At 41.8% G+C, this 21299-nt stretch overlaps 1 protein-coding gene across 1 annotated transcript; it reads left to right on the forward strand.

Annotated features, from left to right (window-relative positions):
• Positions 1–982: 982 nt before the first annotated feature.
• Positions 983–20340, forward strand: LOC133763001 (glycine N-acyltransferase-like). The gene is made up of 6 exons (XM_062196092.1): positions 983–1103; positions 6431–6526; positions 12611–12718; positions 17179–17305; positions 19242–19413; positions 19841–20340. The coding sequence occupies exons 2-6, from the start codon at positions 6449–6451 to the stop codon at positions 20241–20243; spliced, it is 888 nt and encodes a 295-aa protein (XP_062052076.1). The 5' UTR covers positions 983–1103; positions 6431–6448; the 3' UTR covers positions 20244–20340.
• Positions 20341–21299: the final 959 nt, after the last annotated feature.

The following is a 21299-nucleotide window of genomic DNA, read 5'->3' on the forward strand; positions in this document are numbered from 1 at the left end:
CTTTGTTGCTTCACACTGTGGAGTTGGAAATATATTTCTCAAGAAGCTCATCTTTGTTTTCTGAGGATGGTAGAGCAAGTGCTAATGTGGAGCGGTCACTTTGGAGTGCAAAGAGTCTGGACTTAACTCTTGTCTACCTCAGCCACACTGAGGCTCAGCTAAGAACCTCCTATGTTGAATCATTGTTGAGATGTTTGGCAAGGGAGAGAACACAACTTACTCGAAAAAAGGAGGACCCCACTAGCTTAATTTGTTCTGTACAAGTCCTTTTCTCAGGGCCCGGCGCCGTGGCTCACTTGGTTAATCCTCTGCCTGTGGCGCCGGCATCCCATATGGGTGCCGGGTTCTAGTCCCAACTGCTCCTCTTCCAGTCCAGCTCTCTGCTGTGGCCCGGGAGGGCAGTGGAGGATGGCCCAAGTGCTTGGACCATGCACCCACATGGGAGACCGGGAGAAGCACCTGGCTCCTGGCTTCGGATTGGCACAGCGCCGGCTGTAGCGGCCATTTTGGGGGGGTGAACCAACAGAGGGAAGACCTTTCTCTCTGTATCTCTCTCTCGCTGTCTGTAACTCTACCTGTCAAATAAATAAGTAAAAATCTTAAAAAAAAAGTCTTTTTCTCTTCTGCATATGTGTGAGAATGAATTCTGCACATCAAATTTCATCCATCTCTCCCAGTGTTATGCTTCTGCTGCAGATGCTTAAGAATGAGCTGCTCCATTCAGTGTCTGGCCTATGGGTTTCACATAGCTCTGGTTTACACAGTGCTGGCAGGGCTGATAGGAACAAATGATAGTGTAGCGTATTGGAAGGAGCAGCTCAGAGGGCACAGTGCCAGCCTGGCAGCCTTGCAGAGCCAGCTCCTCTACCATGAGACCACGAGGGTGGGGTTGGATTCCACAAGGGCTGGCACTCAGAATTATTCACCGGTTTAGTGCAAGGTTCAAATTACAAGCCTCAGCTCAGCAGTTTCCGGAGGAGGCATAATCACAGGACAGGCAAGGCCGCTGAGCTGACGGCATCAGAGAGATTGCAGTCGAATCTGCTGCTCGCCAGTTGTCCCTAGGGACACCTGTGAAGGGTGACGTGAAGACGGCTTTTAAGGTGAGGCCTCATTTCAAAGTAGTAGATAGAGTCTATAGACATAATGTGCAACATGAGTACTATAAATAACAAATGGTTCTGTATATGGGATTCATGCTACATGGGTAGATTTTAACTATTCTTGCCACAAAACAAAAAACGGGTAACTCTGGGAGATGATGGACACGTTAACTTGTTTTACTATGATTACGTTTGTATGGTCTATATGTGCCCCATAATATACTATATATCCTAAATATAGGAACCAAAATTATTTATAAAGAAGGTAAGCCTTGCTTTGTGACAGCTCCTACACTTAAGCAAATCTGACTAAAATACTGATGTTAGGTTATGCTTAGAATATATGCAGGCAAGTATGTCCAAGGAGAGGAGTAATTTCAACATAAGAAGCATATATCTGATATCTACTCTGTAAAGGGCATTTTGTCAAGTATCATGAAAAATTCTTAGAGGCTTTTGCCCTAATGTAGTAAATGAACCAGAGGCAATTTGGTTTCCCTTCTGGAAGTGGGTTCTGAATAGAACACTTACTCCATAGAGACACTGCAAGCGTTACTGTATTTAACCTTGTTCATGTCATCAGCCAGGGAGTGGAGTGTTTTCCTTGCATGGCTGATAAGAAGCTCGCTGCACTCAAAGTCAGAGATTAAGCAGGTTAATAAGGATGGGAATACAGATCAGATTTGCTATTTATTTAAATCATTTGGAGAACAAATTTTAAAGATTTTTGCTTTTAATGCAACTAATACAAAGTCTTTTATTTTGGTGTTCTGTCTTAAATTTTTGGTTATATTCATTGCATATGAGCTGTTGTATATTCTAAATTTCTCATTCTATTTGAACACCCTCCCATATGTCTACATTTATTATGTATTTTGTTAATGCCTTAGAGTTTTATCACACTGCTGGGTCATATTTTGGTCATATTTTACATTACTTCCCTCTGTTGCTGGACACTGAGAGTTTGTTCAGTGCTTGCTTATGTTTGTGTGGTTTTAAAGAATTCTTTTGAGAGCTGTTTCTTCCTTCTAATTGTTTTCTTTGGATTAATTTCCACTTCTGAAATGTCAAGTTCAAAGATTCTGAAGTTCACACACAAGGACATTGCCCATTGCCCAACACTGCCAGGTACAGTGAGTATTTGGGATTTTCTGGGATCTCTCAGTATTAGTGCATTTTAGTGTACATTATTTATTGGATGTCATGCTTGGTTGTCAGTTTCTGTGTAGATCCTCAGGGGTGGTTCCAAACTCAACATATCAGGAAGTACAGTATTATTATACCCCACAAATTTGACGTGAAACTCTATATTGCATCTTTTTTTTTTTTTTTTTTTACAGGCAGAATTAGACAGTGAGAGAGACAGAGAAAGGTCTTCCTTCTGTTGGGTCACCCCCCCAAATGGCCGCTACGGCCAGCCCAGGAGCCAGGTGCTTCCTTCTGGTCTCCCATGTGGGTGCAGGGCCCAAGCACGTGGGCCATCCTCCACTGCCTTCCTGGGCCACAGCAGAGAGCTGGACTGGAAGAGGAGCAACCGGGACAGAATCTGGTGCCCCAACCGGGACTAGAACCTGGTATGCCAGCGTCGCAGGCAGAGCCGCGGTGCCGGCCCTCTATATTGCATTTTATATTCATGTAACTTCCTTGTGTGCTATTTCTAGATAAAAGATAATATTAGTCTTCCAGAATATTATACTTTTACCATTCTATGACCCTTAGATACAAGACAGAATAAAGCAGCTGAAAACCCTTTATCATATATATTATATACTTAATACATATTTGTAATTTGAAAGAATCAATTAACATGTTTATACCTTTGGAAAGTGGAGTAATTAGACACACAAATTAATGCAGGCATTTCATATGTTCAATCATTCATCACACACTTATTGAGCACCTGATATGTGCCAAATACTGTGATAAGCATTAATAATAGGTGAATAAATAAAATGGGTCGCTTGACTGACTCAGAGAAAATCAGTCTATAAAAGAAAGCTATAAGCCAATTTAAAAACATGTTGCGCATGCATGCAATAGGTATTTTGTCAAGTAAAAAAAAGAAAACATTAACCCAATGTAACAATTTTTGTAATTGAGACATGAGTAAACACTTATGGAAACATACAAAAAGGTTTTATTTATTCTGCCAGAAATTAAAGATAACAGAAGTCACTAAAGATGGCAGACCCTTAAAGATAGACTTTGAAAGATGAGTGGAATCTGTACTTAGAAAGCAGATCAGGGGCTGATGCTGTGGTGTAGTGGGTGAAGCTGCCGCCTGCAGTGCTGGCATCCCATAGGGCGCCAGTTCGAGTCTCGGCTGCTCCACTTCCAATTCAACTCTCTATTATAGCCTGGGAAAGCAGTGGAAGATGGCCCAAGTCCTTGGGCCCCTGCACCCAGAAGAAGCTCCTAGCCCCTGGCTTTGGATTGGCACAGCTCTGGTCATTGCAGCCATTTGGGGAGTGAACCAGCAGATGGAAGACCTCTCTCTCTCTCTCTCTGCAACTCTTTCAAATAAATAAATAAATCTTTTTTAAAAAAATACTATGCTTTAAATGCTATTGTTTTTATTTACTCAGGTTCAAAAAGGACCTAAAATGGAATACAGAGCTATTTTGGAAAAGTGACTTGGGAAACAGAAAGCAGATGAGAGGCAAATGAACACAATCTGTGAATTTCTTCTAATTTGCAATTCCTTGAGTCTACCAACAAGTCATCTTGACTGCTTAAAAATAAAAATCAATACCATTTTTTCACACAACTTTTAGTCTATCTCCCATTGAATTATCTAAGACATCTTTGTGGGAAACCAATTCTTTGGCTTTCTATTACCTCCATTGGTTTTCATGTATTTGTACAAATGCCAATACCACTCCATCTTGATTACTGTAGCTTTCTAGTAAGTCCTAACTATCACATAAATTTTGTAATCACTTTGTCACTCTACAGGTAAAACCTGAGGTGTTTTGTGACTTATTTGAATGAACAGATCTGTAATGATTCTTCCCCCGCTGGGTATCATTATGAAAACTTTTAAATGCTGTGTCTTTAGCTTCACTGCTCTTGTCTTCCATAACATGTAATCTGCTGTTAATCACATCTCATATATTTTTCCTGGATGTATTCTCACTGATTAGATGTTTTATTTTCCATTTCTGTCAGTTTCATCTTGGTCATTTATTACTTTCCATTGTTTTCTCAACATTAGCATGTATTCTGTGTCCTAATCATGAGGAGAAAAATTATTACAGGCAGTCAATATGCTTGTTTGCTAGTTCCAACATCTCTGAGTTTGTTCGTTTTATCATAATTTTTATTTTTTGGATAATAAAAAATTTCATTTGCAAGATGATGGGGAACAGGATCTTTTGGTTAGGCACTGCTGTAATATAAAAAACATTTTGAACACAACTACAAGCATCTTTTTTCAGTCTATGCTTTCCATATTTTGCCTACTGACTTTGGATTAAGGTTTCAAACTTTTTTTTTATGCGTAACATTTTTGTTGGATGTTGGACAATATGACTTACTCATTGTTGGCTTATAGATTTTGTAGCACTTACTTATCATGTTGTATTTTGTTCTCACATGCAGTTAAGGTGTCAGAATCTGTTGAATCATTTCAAGGCTTGCTTTTAATTAGTTGTTAGGTTGGATCTAGAATAGACAAAGCCTGCTCTTGTATTACGCTATCTTTCTGCTCCAGGCTGTGAGAACATAAACTGTTCTCAGCCCATGTGAGCTGTAGGAAGTTTTTTTCCTTGTTTTTTTCCAGTGGTTCTTTCTCAGGCTAAGGCAGTTTCTTTTTGTACATACTCAGATCAGTAAGTAACCAAAGACTCTAGGGGACACTTTCAAATCTTCAGAAATTCTCCGCCTGCTTCTCCTCCTCCTCCTTCTTTCCCTTTCACTTTTCCCTCTTCCCCTCCCCCTCACTCTCCCTTAGCCATTTCCTCTCTCTCTTCTACATTCTCTCTCTCTCTCTCTCTCTCTCTCTCTCTCGCCCTCTCTCTCTCACTGACTCTGACTTACCGCTCTTTCTGAAGTTCCACCTAGACCTCCTCCAGTCTCTGTATGCTCAAGTCAGTGAGGCACTATGCTCTCTTAGACTCCATGTTCCTGAACTGTATCTTGGAAAGTCCCTTTGATAATAATCTGATGCAATCCTAGGGCCCATCTTATTTGTCTCTCTTTTCTTGTGGATCATAGCTGTGTGATCTGATATTCATTATGTAAAAATTGCCATTGTTGCAGGTGTGAAGATAAATGCAGGTCTACCCTGGTGAAAAGTGGAAGTCTCCTTTCTGTTCTGACATCATGTGGTACCCAGTTCTGGTCTGTAGTGTGACAGCTCACACACAGACAGTTTAATGCAATATCCTCAAAGAGCACTTCCTTGGTGCCTTTACTTAGAAGTTACTTTTCTCTACTCCAAATGTCACAGTTTGAAAACAAATTCAGTGACACATCCTCTTTTCTTCCTTTTGCGTGTAGTTGGGATATTAAGGAATGCTTAGGTAATCTCAATTTGATGCAAAGTCAAATATGTAAAAATGGTGTTTTTTGTTACCTAGTCATTTCTACAATGTGTATCACAGATCCAAAGGTAAGGATTACAGATGGAGTTAAACTAAAACTTGAGTGAGGTCAGTCATAGGGTGACAGTATCAGCCTTGAATATGATGTGGCAATGAGACTCTTTAAAAGCCAACTGTTTATTTTTAGACCTTGTCAAAATGCCCCGTGTTAAAAACAGTAGATAAAAACATCATGTGCTACACAGCACTGTCATTCATGTAGGGAAGAGGGAAGAGGTGGTAGGAACATGAGAAATAAATAAATAACATACATATGACCAGGACTCTTCAATGCACACTGTAGGTATTTACTTATTTAATCCTAAAAAAATTGCTGTGACTTAAACCGTATCGTTAGCTCATCTACATTTGAGGAAATTCAGGCACAATGAACCTAAGTAATTTCTCCAAGATTACACGGCCTGTTACTAGGAGACCCACAAGAATTACTGATAGCAACTGAAATTTTAAAATGTTATATTTATTTTTAAATGTGCTTGTTCACCTAAAGTGCAACTAATGGCTTATTTCATCAAAAGATAATAAAGAGAACAAACAAACAAACAAAAAACTCAGAAAAAGACTCCTGTCCTTTTGTCAGTCTTGTTTTCCCTTGGAGTTGTGAGGACTTCAGTGGAGAGACACTGATGCCTGTCCTGCATATTAGCGCAGAACTTGCTATTCTTTTGTCTGAATCTCCTGCAACTCCTCTCATTCCTGGGTGTCCCTGGGCTGTCTCTCCAGGTGGAGGCCTCCTGAGCAATGTTCTTACTACAAGGCGCACAGATGCTGCAGATGCTGGAGAACTCCTTGAGGAAGAGCCTCCCGGAATCCTTAAAGGTGACTTCTGAGGAGAGTAAGGAAGAGAAACATGCTCTGAAACTGGAGGAAAGGAGACGAACATTCTTGCAATATTTATTTTAGACCACGTGCTGCTTCATGTTTTCTCTCAATTTGTTTTCATTCTGTCCCTGCAAAATATTTGCTATCATGTCCTTATCACTCACATGACTAGATTAATAGGTTTGTCTACTCTCCCATAAATATCTATTTATAATTAGACAAATAATATTTGTCCAAACGCTGTCTTTGTTCTGACTGCAAAAATTAGTCCCTTGCTCCTTTCCAAAAAGCTTTTGAGGGTAGCACGTAAAATTTTCCCAGATTTCCCCTCCAAATTTGGCTAAGACTACATATTAATGTTTATTTGTTCACTCTAAAAGAACATTTTCCAGGTGAGAGCTTTACTGTCACAAACCTTTGAAATTAGCAGCAGATCAATTTCTACTTCCCAATTGCTCTGAACTTAATAAATATCAGCTATTCAGGGATAACTCTAATATCTTCCTTGACCTAGAATAACTAAACTCTCAGGATTAAATAAAACATACACATATGAATGCTTAAACCCAGAACTAGCCAAAGCAGCTCTAGATTCAGATCTTGTTTATATTTTTTCTTTAATAATGAAAAGAATGTGGTCCTCTCTGATGAACAATCTTTTCTAGATTTGTATTGTTTTATTTTTCTTTCTATAAAATTCATACACTTGATTAGTACATTTAGTTTCCTCACTCCTAACAGAGTTTTTAAATGGATTTATTTCTTTATTTAAAAAGCAGAATGACAGTGAGGGCGACACACACACACACACACACATACACACACCCCTTCTATGGGCTGGCTCATTTTCTGAATGGCAGCAACAATGCCAGGAGATTGGAGCTCTCTCCAGGTCTTCTAAATGGATGGCAGGAGTCCAACCACTAGGCCACCACCTGCTGCTTTCACAGGGGTATTTGCAGGGAGGTAGATTGGAAGCAGAGCAGCCGGAAGTTGAATCTGAGTTACACTGAAGGATGCAAGCATTGCAAGCTGTGCTTGTCCCGCTGTACCACAACTCTGCTCCTCCACAACAGATTGTTTTTCCTTGATTCTGTATAAAGGGTAAGAATATTAGCATTCTGTATACAGAAGATCAATTTAGTATATATTAGGTAAAGGTTTCAACATTTTGCCCATATAGCAACATCGAGTGAAAAAACTACCATTGGATTACTAATTATAGCATTAAATAGCAATGTACAGCACATTAAAGACAGAGATCCTACATAATTTTTTTTTCAAAATAATTAATTTTCTATGCCATTTCCATTTTAACACCAGGTTTTTTTTTTTTTTTCATTTCCAATTCTCTTTATATACAGAAGATCACTTCAGTATATAATTAGCTAAGACCTAATCAGTCTGCGCCCACACAGAAACGCAAAGTATAAAAATACTGTTTCAGTACCAGTCATAGCATCACTTGGCTTTAGACGACACATTAGGGACAGATCCCGCATGGGGTGTAAGTACACAGTGACTCCTGTTGCTGACTTAACAATTTGACACTCCTGTTCATGGCGTCAGTAATCTCCCTAGGCTCTAGTCATGAGTTGCCAGGGCATTCTGTTGTTTGTAGATCATGTGGCTTCATTTTTATTTATTAGAATTGAGACAATTGACCATAATCTTTAATCACTACCAAAACAAAAGTACTTAAAATCAACTAATCTAATATTAAAATAAGAAAGATAAAATTAGTCACTTTGATAAATCCCAGTAACATTTTTTTTGACAGGCAGAATTAGACAGTGAGAGAGAGAGAGACAGAGAGAAAGGTCTTCCTTCCGTTGGTTCACCCCCCAGATGGTGGCTATGGCTGGCGCGCTGTGCTGATCTGAAGCCAGGAGCCAGGTGCTTCTCTGGTCTCCCATGCGGGTGCAGGGCCCAAGCACTTGGGCCATCCTCCACTGCCTTCCCGGGCCACAGCAGAGAGCTGGACTGGAAGAGGAGCAACTGGGACAGAATCCAGTGCCCCAACAGGGACTAGAATCCAGGGTGCCGGCACCGCTGGTGGAGGATTAGCCTAGTGAGCCTCAGCGCCAGCCAAGTAACATTAATAAATAGTACCTAATACTTCACTGGACATGCCTCAACATGCAGGCAGCCTGCCTAAAAGGGTTCTTTCTTTTTTTTTTTTTTTTTTCTTTTTTGACAGGCAGAGTGGACAGTGAGAGAGAGACAGAGAGAAAGGTCTTCCTTTTGCTGTTGGTTCACCCTCCAATGGCCGCCGCGGTAGGCGCGCTGCGGCCGGCGCACCGCGCTGCTCCGATGGCAGGAGCCAGGTGTTTCTCCTGGGCTCCCATGGGGTGCAGGGCCCAAGCACTTGGGCCATCCTCCACTGCACTCCCTGGCCACAGCAGAGAGCTGGCCTGGAAGAGGGGCAACCGGGACAGGATCGGTGCCCCGACCGGGACTAGAACCCGGTGTGCCGGCGCCGCAAGGCGGAGGATTAGCCTACTGAGCCGCGGCGCCGGCCTTTTTTGTGGTTCTTTCAGTAAGACACTGTCTGGAAACTTGTCTGAGATACCCTTGTGGTGACTCCTTTTTATTTTTTTTAAGGAATTATTTTATTCATTTGAAAGAGTTACAGAGAAAGGTAGAGCCAGAGAGAGGGAGGTCTTTCATTACGCTGGTTCACTCCCCAAATGACCGCAACGGCCAGAGCTGAGCCGATCCGAAGCCAGGAGCTTCTTCCAGGTCTCCCATGCCAGTGCAGGGGCCCAGGGACTTGGGCCATCTTCTACTGCTTTCCCAGACCATAGCAGAGAGCTGGGTCTGAAGAAGAGCAGCTGGGACTCGAACCTGCACTCATATGGGATGCTGGCACTGCAGGCTGGGGCTTTAACCCACGGCACCACAGCACCAGCCCCACTGTGGTGACTCTTTTTAAAAGTTCTTCATGCTTAAAATTTTCCTATATTTGTGAAGAATTTTGTGATTAAAAATTCCCTTTATTCCTTGTGTTCAGTGGATTTGAACATTTAAATAAAACTTTTGGTATTTCCAAATGGTCCTTTCTTGGAGCCTTTCGGTGTAGAAGTAAAGCAGCACTCTTGGCTTCTCAGCTTTCAAAAAGGAATAGACTCTCTTCTCTGGTTATGCAGTAAGATCCATATTTTCCTCTGATAGAAATCTAGAATAATTGTAGCCAGGTAATTTTAATGGATGTATAAGCTGGAACTCACTGTTACTGAACACTTACTTGAGGACCAGTTGAGAAAATGTTCACCAACCGTTCTAACTAAACATTAGATTTTAAATACAGTTAATTGCCGGTATCAACTGCAGTTGGTTCAATGTACAGTAGTTGACTTTTATTTCTGTTTGGTATGTTCTGAGTTCAACAGGAGTAACAGAGTTTTAAGTAATTAGGCCACGACAAGAAAGAATAATAGTTTCATATATTTTCACATTCATTAAAGATTTATTTGAAAGGCAGAGTTATAGAGAGTCAGAGGGAGAGTCAGAGAGAGAGAGAGAAAGAGACAGACAGACAGACAGAGAATCTTCCACTGGTTCACTCCCCAAATGGCTGCAATGGCTGGAGCTGGGCCTCTCTGGAGTCAGGATCCAGGGTCTTCTTCCACATCTCCCACGTAGGTGCAGAGGCCCAAGGACTTGAGCCTTCCTCCACTGCTTTCCCAGACACATTGGCAGAGAGCTGGATCGAAGTGGAGCAGTCAGGAATTGAACTGGTGCCCATATGGGATGTTGGCACCACAGGAGGTGGCTTTACCCACTATGACACAGTGAAGGCCCCATATTTTCATATTTTGATGATATAATAGTGTAAATACATTTTATAGACACTCCCAAGACAGATTTGTGAAAAGACAGATTCTATATTTTTCCCAGTCTGTACTGAAACTGTATCCAACCTCCACTGATGACTGAACACAGAATAAATTGTTAAAGTCAGTCAACTTAAAAAGATTTTATTCTTTTCTCTTCCCCCCATCTAACATCAATTGTTCATGTAGGGTTAGAGGATGCAGGAGAGGATACTGGTAGAGTGTTTGATCATCATTTGTATGTATGTGCCATTGTTTTGATTTCTGGTCATTGTATTTCCCAGTCAGTATCTTTTGAGGCTTCATGGTCACAAGTGTCATAAGGTCTATGGGCATATCTACTACTACATTACCTACTCCAAAATCATAAGACTATCTCTTGTCAACAGGTTTTCTTTCTTAGATCCTCACCTTCTCCCTTCCACCCCTGTTTTTCACCAGCTTGTCCAACATGGCAGATATGGGGATCCAGGGCTTAGTACAGACTATGGTACTCCAAAGCACATTCTCTTGAGCCCTAGGCAATAGGCACTTTTGGTTTGTCAAACTTCTTTAAATTCTCCAAAGGGTAGTGTCAGGGTCTCAAGCCCTAGGCTGGCCCCTGACCAGCAGGGGCCAGAACAGACACTCCCCAACAAGGTGAACGGGAGAGGTAAGGTCGACGGGTGATGAACACACCACAAGCACCTGTGAGTTCTGTCGAAGCAGGAACAGCTTTATTGAAGAAGTATGCAGGTTTATAAAGCTTACAAAAGACGTGGGCAGTAGGGGAGCCAATCAGTGAAAAGGTCATGCAGGCGTGGGTGGATCACGCACAGGGGCATCTTAAGCAAAGTATAGGGATCATGCACTGTCCACGTGTCCGGAACTAAAGTGGACCTATCCCTGCCGGTGGTCTGATCTTACGTAGCTTAACCGCAGCAGCCACAGACACACCCCTCGAACATCCGCCAGGCGCCATGTTGTAATGGAGATTTTAGGCAATGCCCAACAGGGTAGAGTGGGAATTTATGTTAAAGAGGTTTGAACATACACAGTAATTTCCTTTCTGAACATCCTTCAAAACAGTTTCACATTCATGTCAACTTGTAGGCATATTTTAGGAAGAATTATTTGTGGAAAATTACCAAACTGAAAGGATCATAAACTAGTAAATTAATATGTTTCCTGTGATTCATTAATCTAATGGAATATTACTCAGCTATTAAAAATAATTAAGGGGACTGCCGGCTCACTCCACCTGTGGCACCGGCACACCGGGTTCTAGTTTCGGTTGGGGTGCCAGATTCTGTACCGGTTGTTCCTCTTCCAGTCCAGCTCTCTGCTGTGGCCCAGGAAGGCAGTGGAGGATGGCCCAAGTGCTTGGGTCCCTGAACCCGCATGGGAGACCGGGAGGAAGCACCTGGCTCCTAACTTCGGATTGGCGCAGCGCACTGGCCATAGCGGCCATTTGGGGGCAGGGGGTGTGAACCAACGGAAAAGGAAGACCTTTCTCTCTCTCTCTCTCTCTCTCTCTCTCTCACTGTCTAACACTGCCTGTTCAAAAAAAAAAAAAAAATATTAAGGGGCTGGCGCTGTGGTGGAGAGGGTAAAGCCTGTAGTGCCGGCATCCCATATGGGTGCCGGATGGTATCCCAGATGCTCTGCTTCCAAGCCAGCTCTTTGCTATGGCCTGGGAAAGCAGCAGAAGATGGCCCAAGTCATTGGGCCCCTGCACTCACATGGGAGACCCAGAAGAAGCTCCTGGCTCCTGGCTTCGGATCTGCGCAGCTCCGGCCATTATGGTCATCTCGGGAGTGAATCAGCAGATGGAAGACCTCTCTCACTCTCTCTCTGCCTCTGCCTCTCTGTAACTCTGCCTTTCAAATATATAAATAAATCTTTTTTAAAAATTGAACATCTTTATGCTTACATTTTTAGAAAAATGTTTTAATTTTTGAGATGTAATTTTTGACATTTTCCCACTTGCACTTCATATATAGATATTATATACATGCACATAAAGACTATTTTTTTCTTGGGAAAAGTGAGGTTAATATCACAAAGTGAAGGATTCATGACAATGATAATAACTTGAGGAAAGCTGAGTATATTGTTTGTGTATGTGCATGACTAGACGAGAATCTGCAAAAAAGATAATTTAAAATCTTGTCATAATTTTACAGAAATAATATTTGTCCTGATGAATAAGGCATTTGTCTCTCCCTTTCCAAAAAGCTGACCTTCCTATCTTGGGGTTTTGCAGGTTTTTGGGACTGTCTTCCACATAAATCATGGAAACCCATTCAACCTTAAGGCCCTGGTGGACAAGTGGCCTGATTTTAATACAGTGGTTGTCCGTCCTCAGGAGGAGGTAAGTTGTTAGTTGGAGATACAGAGAAACTCCTATGTTCATATTGGCTGTGTGCCTACCATGCACCAGGCAATGTGGTAAACCCCATAGATCATGAAATGAATCAAAGTGATGGTGAATAAGTGTTTGTCTTCAAGAAGCTCATAGACTGGAGGAAAAGAAAGAAAGATAAATTAAACTTGGTCACAAGTATACGAGGACACACACATGAGGTTCAGAACTAGTCCAAGTAAAAGCTGATGGATTAACTATGCAGTTCAGGGGTGGTGTTTACAAGATGTGGTTAGGGACACTGCCTGATGGAGATTTCATTGGAACTGGATTTTGCAGTTCAATATATTTTTGTCAAGCTGATAAGGAAAAGTGGAAATTATAGCTAGAGTAAATAGCAAGAACAAAGATATGAAAGTGTGTAATAAGTTAGGATGACTATAAAGACTAAAATTACATTGTTAGAATTTCCATATGCAATTTGGAGAACAACTTATAAGCTAGTGAAGCTAAATAGATAATACAATTCAAAGATGAGTTTATTTTCAACGATTAAAAAACAAAGCAGAAGGCCCAAGCAAGATGACAGAACAGAATTCTCTGGGAATTGTTCTCCCATAGAGATATCTGTTTGAACAACTACTCTTGAAGAAAAAAACCTTTACAAGCTCACGGTAACTCTTGTAGCACAGAAATATTCAGACTGAGTGAATAAATTTCCAATTATGCATCTGATAATAGACTAATATCAAAAATATATGAAGAACTCAACTAAAGGCATGAAAATGAATCGCCTGATTTTAGAATGTCAAAGGACTTAAATAAGTGCTTTCCAAAGAAGATACAGAGATGGCCAGCAGTAGTATGTAAAAAAAATATTTTGGGTGTTTGGGGAGATGTTGGTAAAATATGTTGGACACAAAATTTCCATTACATGGAAAAAATAAGTTCAAGAGATCTTTTTGACTATATAGTTACTAAGATTTATAATAATACATCATATTTTGAAAACTGCTGAGAGTGTATATAAAGTGTTCTCACCACAAAAATCCATCTAAAGTAATACAAATATTGATTAACTACATTTAGTCACTCCACAATGTATATATACAAGGATGCTTCATGGAAAAATACTTGAAAGAATTGAAAAATTTTTGAAATCCATGCATAATTTTGTTTGACTGTGTTTCTTTGGGTGGAAGAAAGTAGCAGTTTACTTGCAATGCACAGAGCAAGGAGTCACAAAGCTACTGATCACTCTCTTGACTCCCCAAGGGATTACAGGCAGTGAATTTACCAGATTAAATTGGGGCTTGAGCAGTGAGTTGTCAGCTCCTCTGTGGGCCTCTGGATAGGCTACAGTGTTGATGACCTTCCTTTAATTGGTCAATGATAGTGGAGAAAGGTGGGTACCTCTCTGTCTAGCCTGTGGGCAATTTGGATGCTAAACTTTGCTAGATCAGTGCCAGCAAGTTTGTGTGAAGCTCTGATTATAGAGGCCAGCACTGCGATGTTAACATAGAGGTCATCTGAGTCTTTGTGATCTCATCCAGCTTTTTCTTTTGTAAAATACATTTTCCATGATTTTTTGAAGATCCCTCATATATATGGATTTCATTTCTTTTAAAAGATTTATTTATTCATTTGAAAGGCAGAGTAACAGAAAGAGGGAGAGATAGGCGAGAGAGAAGTCTTCCATCTGCATTTTCACTCACCAAATGGCCACAACGGCCAGGACTAGGCCAGGCTGAAGCCGGGAGCCAGGAGCTTCATGCAGGACTCCTATGTGGGTGCCTGGGGAACAAGCCCTTGGATCATCCTTCTATACTTTTCCCAGGTCACTAGCAAGGAGCTGGATTGGAAATGGAGCAGCTGATACAAAAATCAGAGGCCGTATGGGATGGCAGCATCGCTGGCAGCAGCATAATCCACAGTGTCACAACACTAGTCCCCAAATTTCATTTTTTTTGGCATCAAAATAAACATACCTTTTAATTTTCTACAAACTTTTTGAAATACTCTCATGCTTCAAGATATCATGTTGTGGGGCTGACACTATGGTGTAGTGGGTAAAGCCGCTGCCTGCAGAGCTGGCATCCCTTATGGGCACCAGTTCAAGTCCCAGCTGCTCCACTTCTGATCCAGCTCTCTGCTACGGTCTAGGAAAGCAGTAGAAGATGGCCCAGGTGCTCGGGCCCCTGCACCCACGTGGGAGACCCAGAGGAAACTCCTGGCTCCTGGCTTTGCATCAGCACAGCTCCAGTCATTGTGGCTAATTGGGGAGTGAACCAGAGGTTGATGACCCCTCTCTCTATCTGCATCTCCTTCTCTCTCTGTGTAACTGTGGCTTTCAAGTAAAATAAATAAAATCATGGGCTCACTAGGCTAATCCTCTGCCTTGCGGCGCCGGCACACCAGGTTCTAGTCCCGGTCGGGGCACCGGATTCTGTCCCGGTTGCCCCTCTTCCAGGCCAGCTCTCTGCTGTGGCCCGGGAAGGCAGTGGAGGATGGCCCAAGTCCTTGGGTCCTGCACCCCATGGGAGACCAGGATAAGCCCCTGGCTCCTGCCATCGGATCAGCGCTGTGCGCCAACCGCGGCGGCCATTGGAGGGTGAACCAACAGCAAAAAGGAAGACCTTTCTCTCTGTCTCTCTCTCTCACTGTCCACTCTGCCTGTCAAAAAATCATGCTATAATTGGTCAAGACACTGCTTGGGATGGTTGCATTCCGTACTGGAGTGCCTGGATCCAAGTCCCAGCTCTGCTTCTGCTAATTACTACCCTTGGGAGGCAGTGAGTGATGGGAGACTGGAATCGAGTTCCATGCTTGTTGCTTTGGCCTTTCCAAGACTTGGCTATTGCAGGCATTTGGGAAGTGAACCAGCAGATATGAGATGCCACTCTGCCTTTCTGTCTGTCTCTCTGTTCTTATCTTTCAAATAAGTAAATACAATGTAAAAGTCAATTTAAAAATTGAAAAGTACATACAAATTAATAAAGTATCAAAAATACCAGTATAACTATAAAGTTATTTTAAAATTACTAAACATTATATAAAAATCAAGAAATTTGCAATAATAATAAAAATTGAGCAGCCATACAATTATTAGATATTTTACAATTGTTATAGATTTTTTTATGTGATCCTAAGCCACAAAATATGTCAATAGCATATTGCTGATTTGAATGTGCATTTTTGTGTAATATTCAAGTATTTATAAAACAGTTTTCTAATTCTGCACTAGTTGTGGCAATCTTTTCTTCTGCCTCCTTGTTCCAAATAATTTCATCTTGAGAATATGTGGGGTTTTTGTTTTTGTTTGTTTTTCTGAATAATAATTTATTTTATCATAGTAATTTTAAAAAGTAATTTATTTTTTGTCCTCTTGGTTTCATTACACAGAGATGGAGATTTTAATCCAGCATTATCATTATCATTTTTTTGAAGAATTATTTACTTACTTGAAAGAGAGAGAAAGACAGACAGACAGAGATTGATTTTCAGTTTGTTTGTTCATTCCCAAAAGACTGCAATGGCCAGGGCTGGGACAAGCTGAAGTCAGGAGCCAAGAACTCCATCCAGTTCACCCTTGCATGTGAGGGCCCAAGGATTTAGGCCATCTTCTGCTATTTTCCTAGGTCTATTAGCAGGGAGCTGGATCTGAAGTAGAGCAGACAGGACTTGAATCAGTGACCATATGAGATGTCAGTGTAGCAGGAGGTGGCTTAACCCTTAGAATCACAATGCTGGTCCCTCAAATTTTTTAAAAATTTCATTTATTTGAAATACAGGGAAGTAGGAGAGATAGAGAGAGAGAGAGAGAGAGAATCCACATCTGCTGTTCACTCCCCAAACACCCTCAAGAGCTGAGGCTGGGCCATGCATAAACTGGGAGCCAAAAATTAATCCAGTTCCCCTATGTGAGTGGTGGGGATCCAAGCACTTCAGCCATTAAAACTGCCTTCCTGGGTGCTCATTAACTGTAAGTCAGATTCGGGAATGTAGGAATGGGGCCTCAAGCACTCAGGCATCCTAGCAGTATTAACCACTGCACTCAACACCTCACCATGTCCATTTTAACATGGTCATGTTCATCATGTGCAAATATTTTAACTGAGGAAAGTTTTTCTTGCAACGGAAGATTTCATTTGTCAGTTGCTTTTCCTCTTCTTGTTGAGGAGAATGGAGATATAAAAGAATGCTCTCTAAATCATTGTGTCTGTTTAATTTGAAGTTTTAACGTGATTCAGAGGTAGAGAACAGTATTATTCTGGAATTTTAGGTCATGAATTGAATATTTTAATCTTTGTTCTTGGTTTCATTTAGTCAGAAATAATTATAATGCCCCAATTAGAACATTATTCTTTTTTGCTTAAAAATAGTGAAGTATAGTGGTATTTTGAAAAAATAGCATTGCAATCATGAACCATAAGGAATGTGTCTCATTGTCCCTTTCTCAATGATAACAGAATATGAGAGATGACCTTGACCACTATACCAATACATACCACATCTACACCAGGGACCCCAAAAACTGTCAAGAACTCCTTGATTCTCCAGATGTCATCAACTGGAAACAGCACCTGCAGATTCAAAGTAAGCAAGAGCAATGTTATGTGTGGGGAATTATTTCTGTTTGCTAAGCAAGTCACCATAGGACTCAAATCTCCTTCCTTCAAGCTCCAGATCCTCAGCCTGTGGCTGACTTTTTAACTCAGCTGTTTCTTTATCCACAGAAGTGGAACTATATCAAAATTTTGGAAAAATGGACTATATATAGACAACCACAATATAATTCTTGCTACCAAGGTTTTAATGCATGTTTTGTAGCTGTATCCATGACCCTTAGGATGACTGGATGTCACAGCAGAGTTTATCTCTGACCTTCCATTACCAGAATAGGGGGAGTTCATTGTGCCTTAGAACACCTCCAAGGTCACTTAAGACTACTGTGATTTTGAGCATACACTCTGTTATCAGACTCCCAGGAATAATATCTGCCTGTCAGTTGCTTTTGTGATTTTTGCCAGTTGAACTACCATCTCTGAGATCATGTTATTCATATATAGACCTGAGAATAATAATAGACCCTAGAGCATGGAACACTAAAAAGATTTTTAAAAATTTGGAGTTAGGAAGAACTTAAAACAATATCAGGAGGTGTCAGTTAACTTTTACTTCATGGAAAACCTCACGATGCTGTGAACCAACAATTTAGGTTAGGCTTTGCCGTGGCTCACTTGGCTAATCCTCCGCCTGCAGCGCCGGCACCCCGGGTTCTAGTCCCAGTTGGAGCGCCAGATTCTGTCCCGGTTGCCCCTCTTCCAGTCCAGCTCTCTGCTGTGGCCCGGGAGGCCAGTGGAGGATGGCCCAAGTGCGTGGGCCCTGCACCCCATGGGAGACCAGGAGAAGCACCTGGCTCCTGGCTTCGGATCAGCGCGGTGCGCCGGCTGCAGCGGCCATTAGGGGGGTGAACCAATGGAAAAAAGGAAGACCTTTCTCTCTGTCTCTCTCACTTCCACTCTGCCTGTCAAAAATAAATAAATAAATAAAACAAAATAAATCATCTTTGGTTATCAAAATGACATGATTATGTAACCCAGAACATGCAGTTCCAGTCTCACTATTGCCACTAGTAACTTGGCCATAGCTAAATCCATCTCTGGACATGTTTTCAGTTATGCAGAACAGGAAAAATTGCACAAACCTTAACTCCCTAGTAGTACTAATGTCAGAGCAAAAGTTTTCCTGATTTTTTTTTTAATTTATTTTTTTGACAGGCAGAGTTAGACAGTGAGAGAGAGAGAGACAGAGAGAAAGGTCTTCCTTCCATTGGTTCACTCACCAAATGGCCGCCTTGGCTGGTGCTGTGCCAATCCGAAGCCAGGAGCCAGGTGCTTCCTCCTGGTTTCCCATGCAGGTGCAGGGCCCAAGCACTGGGGCCATCCTCCACTGCCTTCCCGGGCCACAGCAAAGAGCTGTACTGGAAGAGGAGCAACCAGGATAGAATCCAGCACCCCAACCAGGACTAGAACCTGGGGTACTGGCGCCACAGGTGGAGGATTAGCCAAGTGAGCCACGGCGCCAGCCTCCTGATTGTTTTTTAAATATTTATTTATTTACTTGAGAGGCAGTGTTACAGACAGAGAGAAGGAAAGACAGAGAGAGAGGTCTTCTGTCCGCTGATTCACTCCCAAACTGGCTGCAAAAGCCGACCCAGAGCTGGGCTGATCCAAAGCCAGGAGCTAGGAACTTCTTCTGGGTCTCCTATGTGGGTGCAGGATTCCAAGCACTTGGGTCATCTTCCACTGCTTTCCCAGGCCTTCAGTAGGGATCTGGATCAGAAGTAGAGCAGCCTGGACTTGAACTGGGGCCCATATGGGATGTCAACCCCATAGGCAGATGCTTAACTTACTGTACCACAGCACCAGCTCCAAGGTTTCCTGATTCTAAATCTCAGTGCTTTCTACTTCTGGAAAACATCTCTCTAGAATGTACTTAGACCATTACCCATGTCCTTTTATCACTCTAGGCTCACAGGCCAGCCTGAATGAGGTGATACAAAATCTTTCATCCATTAAATCTTTCAAAATCAAGCGTTCAGAAAGCTTTCTGTATATGACATCTGGGACTATCAAGAAACTGATTCCTTCCCTGCTAGAAGGAAAGAATTTATCACCCAGTGGTGGCAAGCCCAAGGCCATGTGAGTTTGATAAAAGTCACTCTGTACTACTCACACCTCTCATTGCTAAAGTAGCTTCCCAATTTCTCTCCCTGATTTCTTTCTGGCTCTCACAGTCAATGCTCTAAAAAGTAGTCAAGAAATTTTTTTTTCAAAACAAAGTAATTCAACCCATGCTTATCCCTTGCTTTAAAAACTACCACCATCTCCCATTGCACCTGGAATAGATCCAGCCTCTGTCTGCCATTTCAACATTTCTGGCTCTTCTTGACCCCTTCCTCCATCAATACTAGTCTTTCTTTGCTCTATCCTCAAAGCCTACCCATCCTTGAGGACTTTGTGTTTGCTGTTTCCTGACTGTGTACTCTGTCTCTCAAGATAATAGAGGTCAGAACAAATATGAATCCTCATACTCATGGGTTATGCTTTCTTTCTTGGCTCTCCATAGCAACCAAGAGAAGTTCAAACCCTTATCCTTGGATGTTGCCCATGCTTCCTTGGTGAACAAATTCTGGTATTATGGTGGTAATGAGAGGAGCCAAAGATTCATTGAGCGCTGCATCCGGACCTTCCCCACCAGTGGTCTACTGGGGCCTGAGGGAAACCTTGTGTCCTGGAACCTGATGGACCAGACTGGAGAAACACGAATGGCAGGCACCCTACCTGAGTACCGGTGCCAAGGCCTCGTCTCCTATGTTGTCCATGCTCAGGAGGTGACTATGGAGAAACTTGGCTTTCCCGTCTATTCTCACACAGACAAGACTAACATAGCTATGCAAAGAATGAGTGACACTCTGCACCATCTCCAAATGCCCTGTGACTGGAACCAGTGGATCTGCATGCCTGTGTGAAGTCAGCCCTGAATTCAAGATTTGGGTAGTTCTAAACATTCAACTGGAAGAGTGGATAGGCAGTGAAAAGAATAAATAAATCATAGCAATCAGTAAATGGAGTGAGTGCTGTTTGGGTTCTCATGAAAAGGTATGAATTGTCAACAGGACTGCCATGGACTTCCCTTAGATTTCTTGATGTAAAGCAGGCCCAGGTCCTCCTGGGTTGGATCCAGGGACTTTAGTTTCTCACACTTCCTGAATCTTTGGGATACTCATTTATCAGATACATATTGCTCCAAAATGCTTCTCCTGGGACTCTGAGTGCACAGGTTGGGTTGGGACAGTCTCTTGCTGGGGCAGGGGAGGTGATACATTCTGGACATTGTGACTTTCTCCCCTTTCTTCCTATGACCTCTCCCTTAGTTATCAGGAAGTCTGTAGTACACACAGGACTTTAGAGTGTGTCTTCTATTATAATTGTTTTGTTACAGATACATTAAATGTACTATGCACAAATTATAAGTGATATTAGATTAAACACAATATATGTGAAATAGCAAAGAAAGTTATTAAGAAAAATACTAACTTCCATTTGTCTATCCTCTCCACCTCTCATTCCAGGGAAAATGATCCAATACTGCTTTCAAACTCTAAGATTCCTAAACCCATCACAAAAACCAAAAAATAGAGGAGTTTTGTTTTGTTTTGCTTTGTTTGTATAAGTTTAAGCTAAGTGGCTCATTATGGAAAGAACATGGGATGAAAGTATGTAGGGGGAAAGTGGGAGTGCTCAGACTCAGGGTGGTGGACTTTTACTGAGATGAGGTAGGATTTGAGGAAGAGGGGGATATGCCATGGATACCTACTACTACACTTGACCTTGGGCACATTACTTTAAGATACTGAGTTCATTATAATGTTGATAGTTGGCTCATGAGATAGTCAACTGGTGTTTGGAATTTCAGAACAGGCATTCTTTTAGTTTGAGATAGGTTAGCCAGGAGTGTTACCTGACACAGCACTTCAAAAGAAATAGCACTTGCCACCAACAAAGAGAGTTTTTAAATGAAAGTG

The sequence above is a fragment of the Lepus europaeus genome, chromosome 7 (genome assembly GCF_033115175.1).
Source record: "Lepus europaeus isolate LE1 chromosome 7, mLepTim1.pri, whole genome shotgun sequence".
In the NCBI taxonomy this organism is placed as follows: domain Eukaryota; kingdom Metazoa; phylum Chordata; class Mammalia; order Lagomorpha; family Leporidae; genus Lepus; species Lepus europaeus.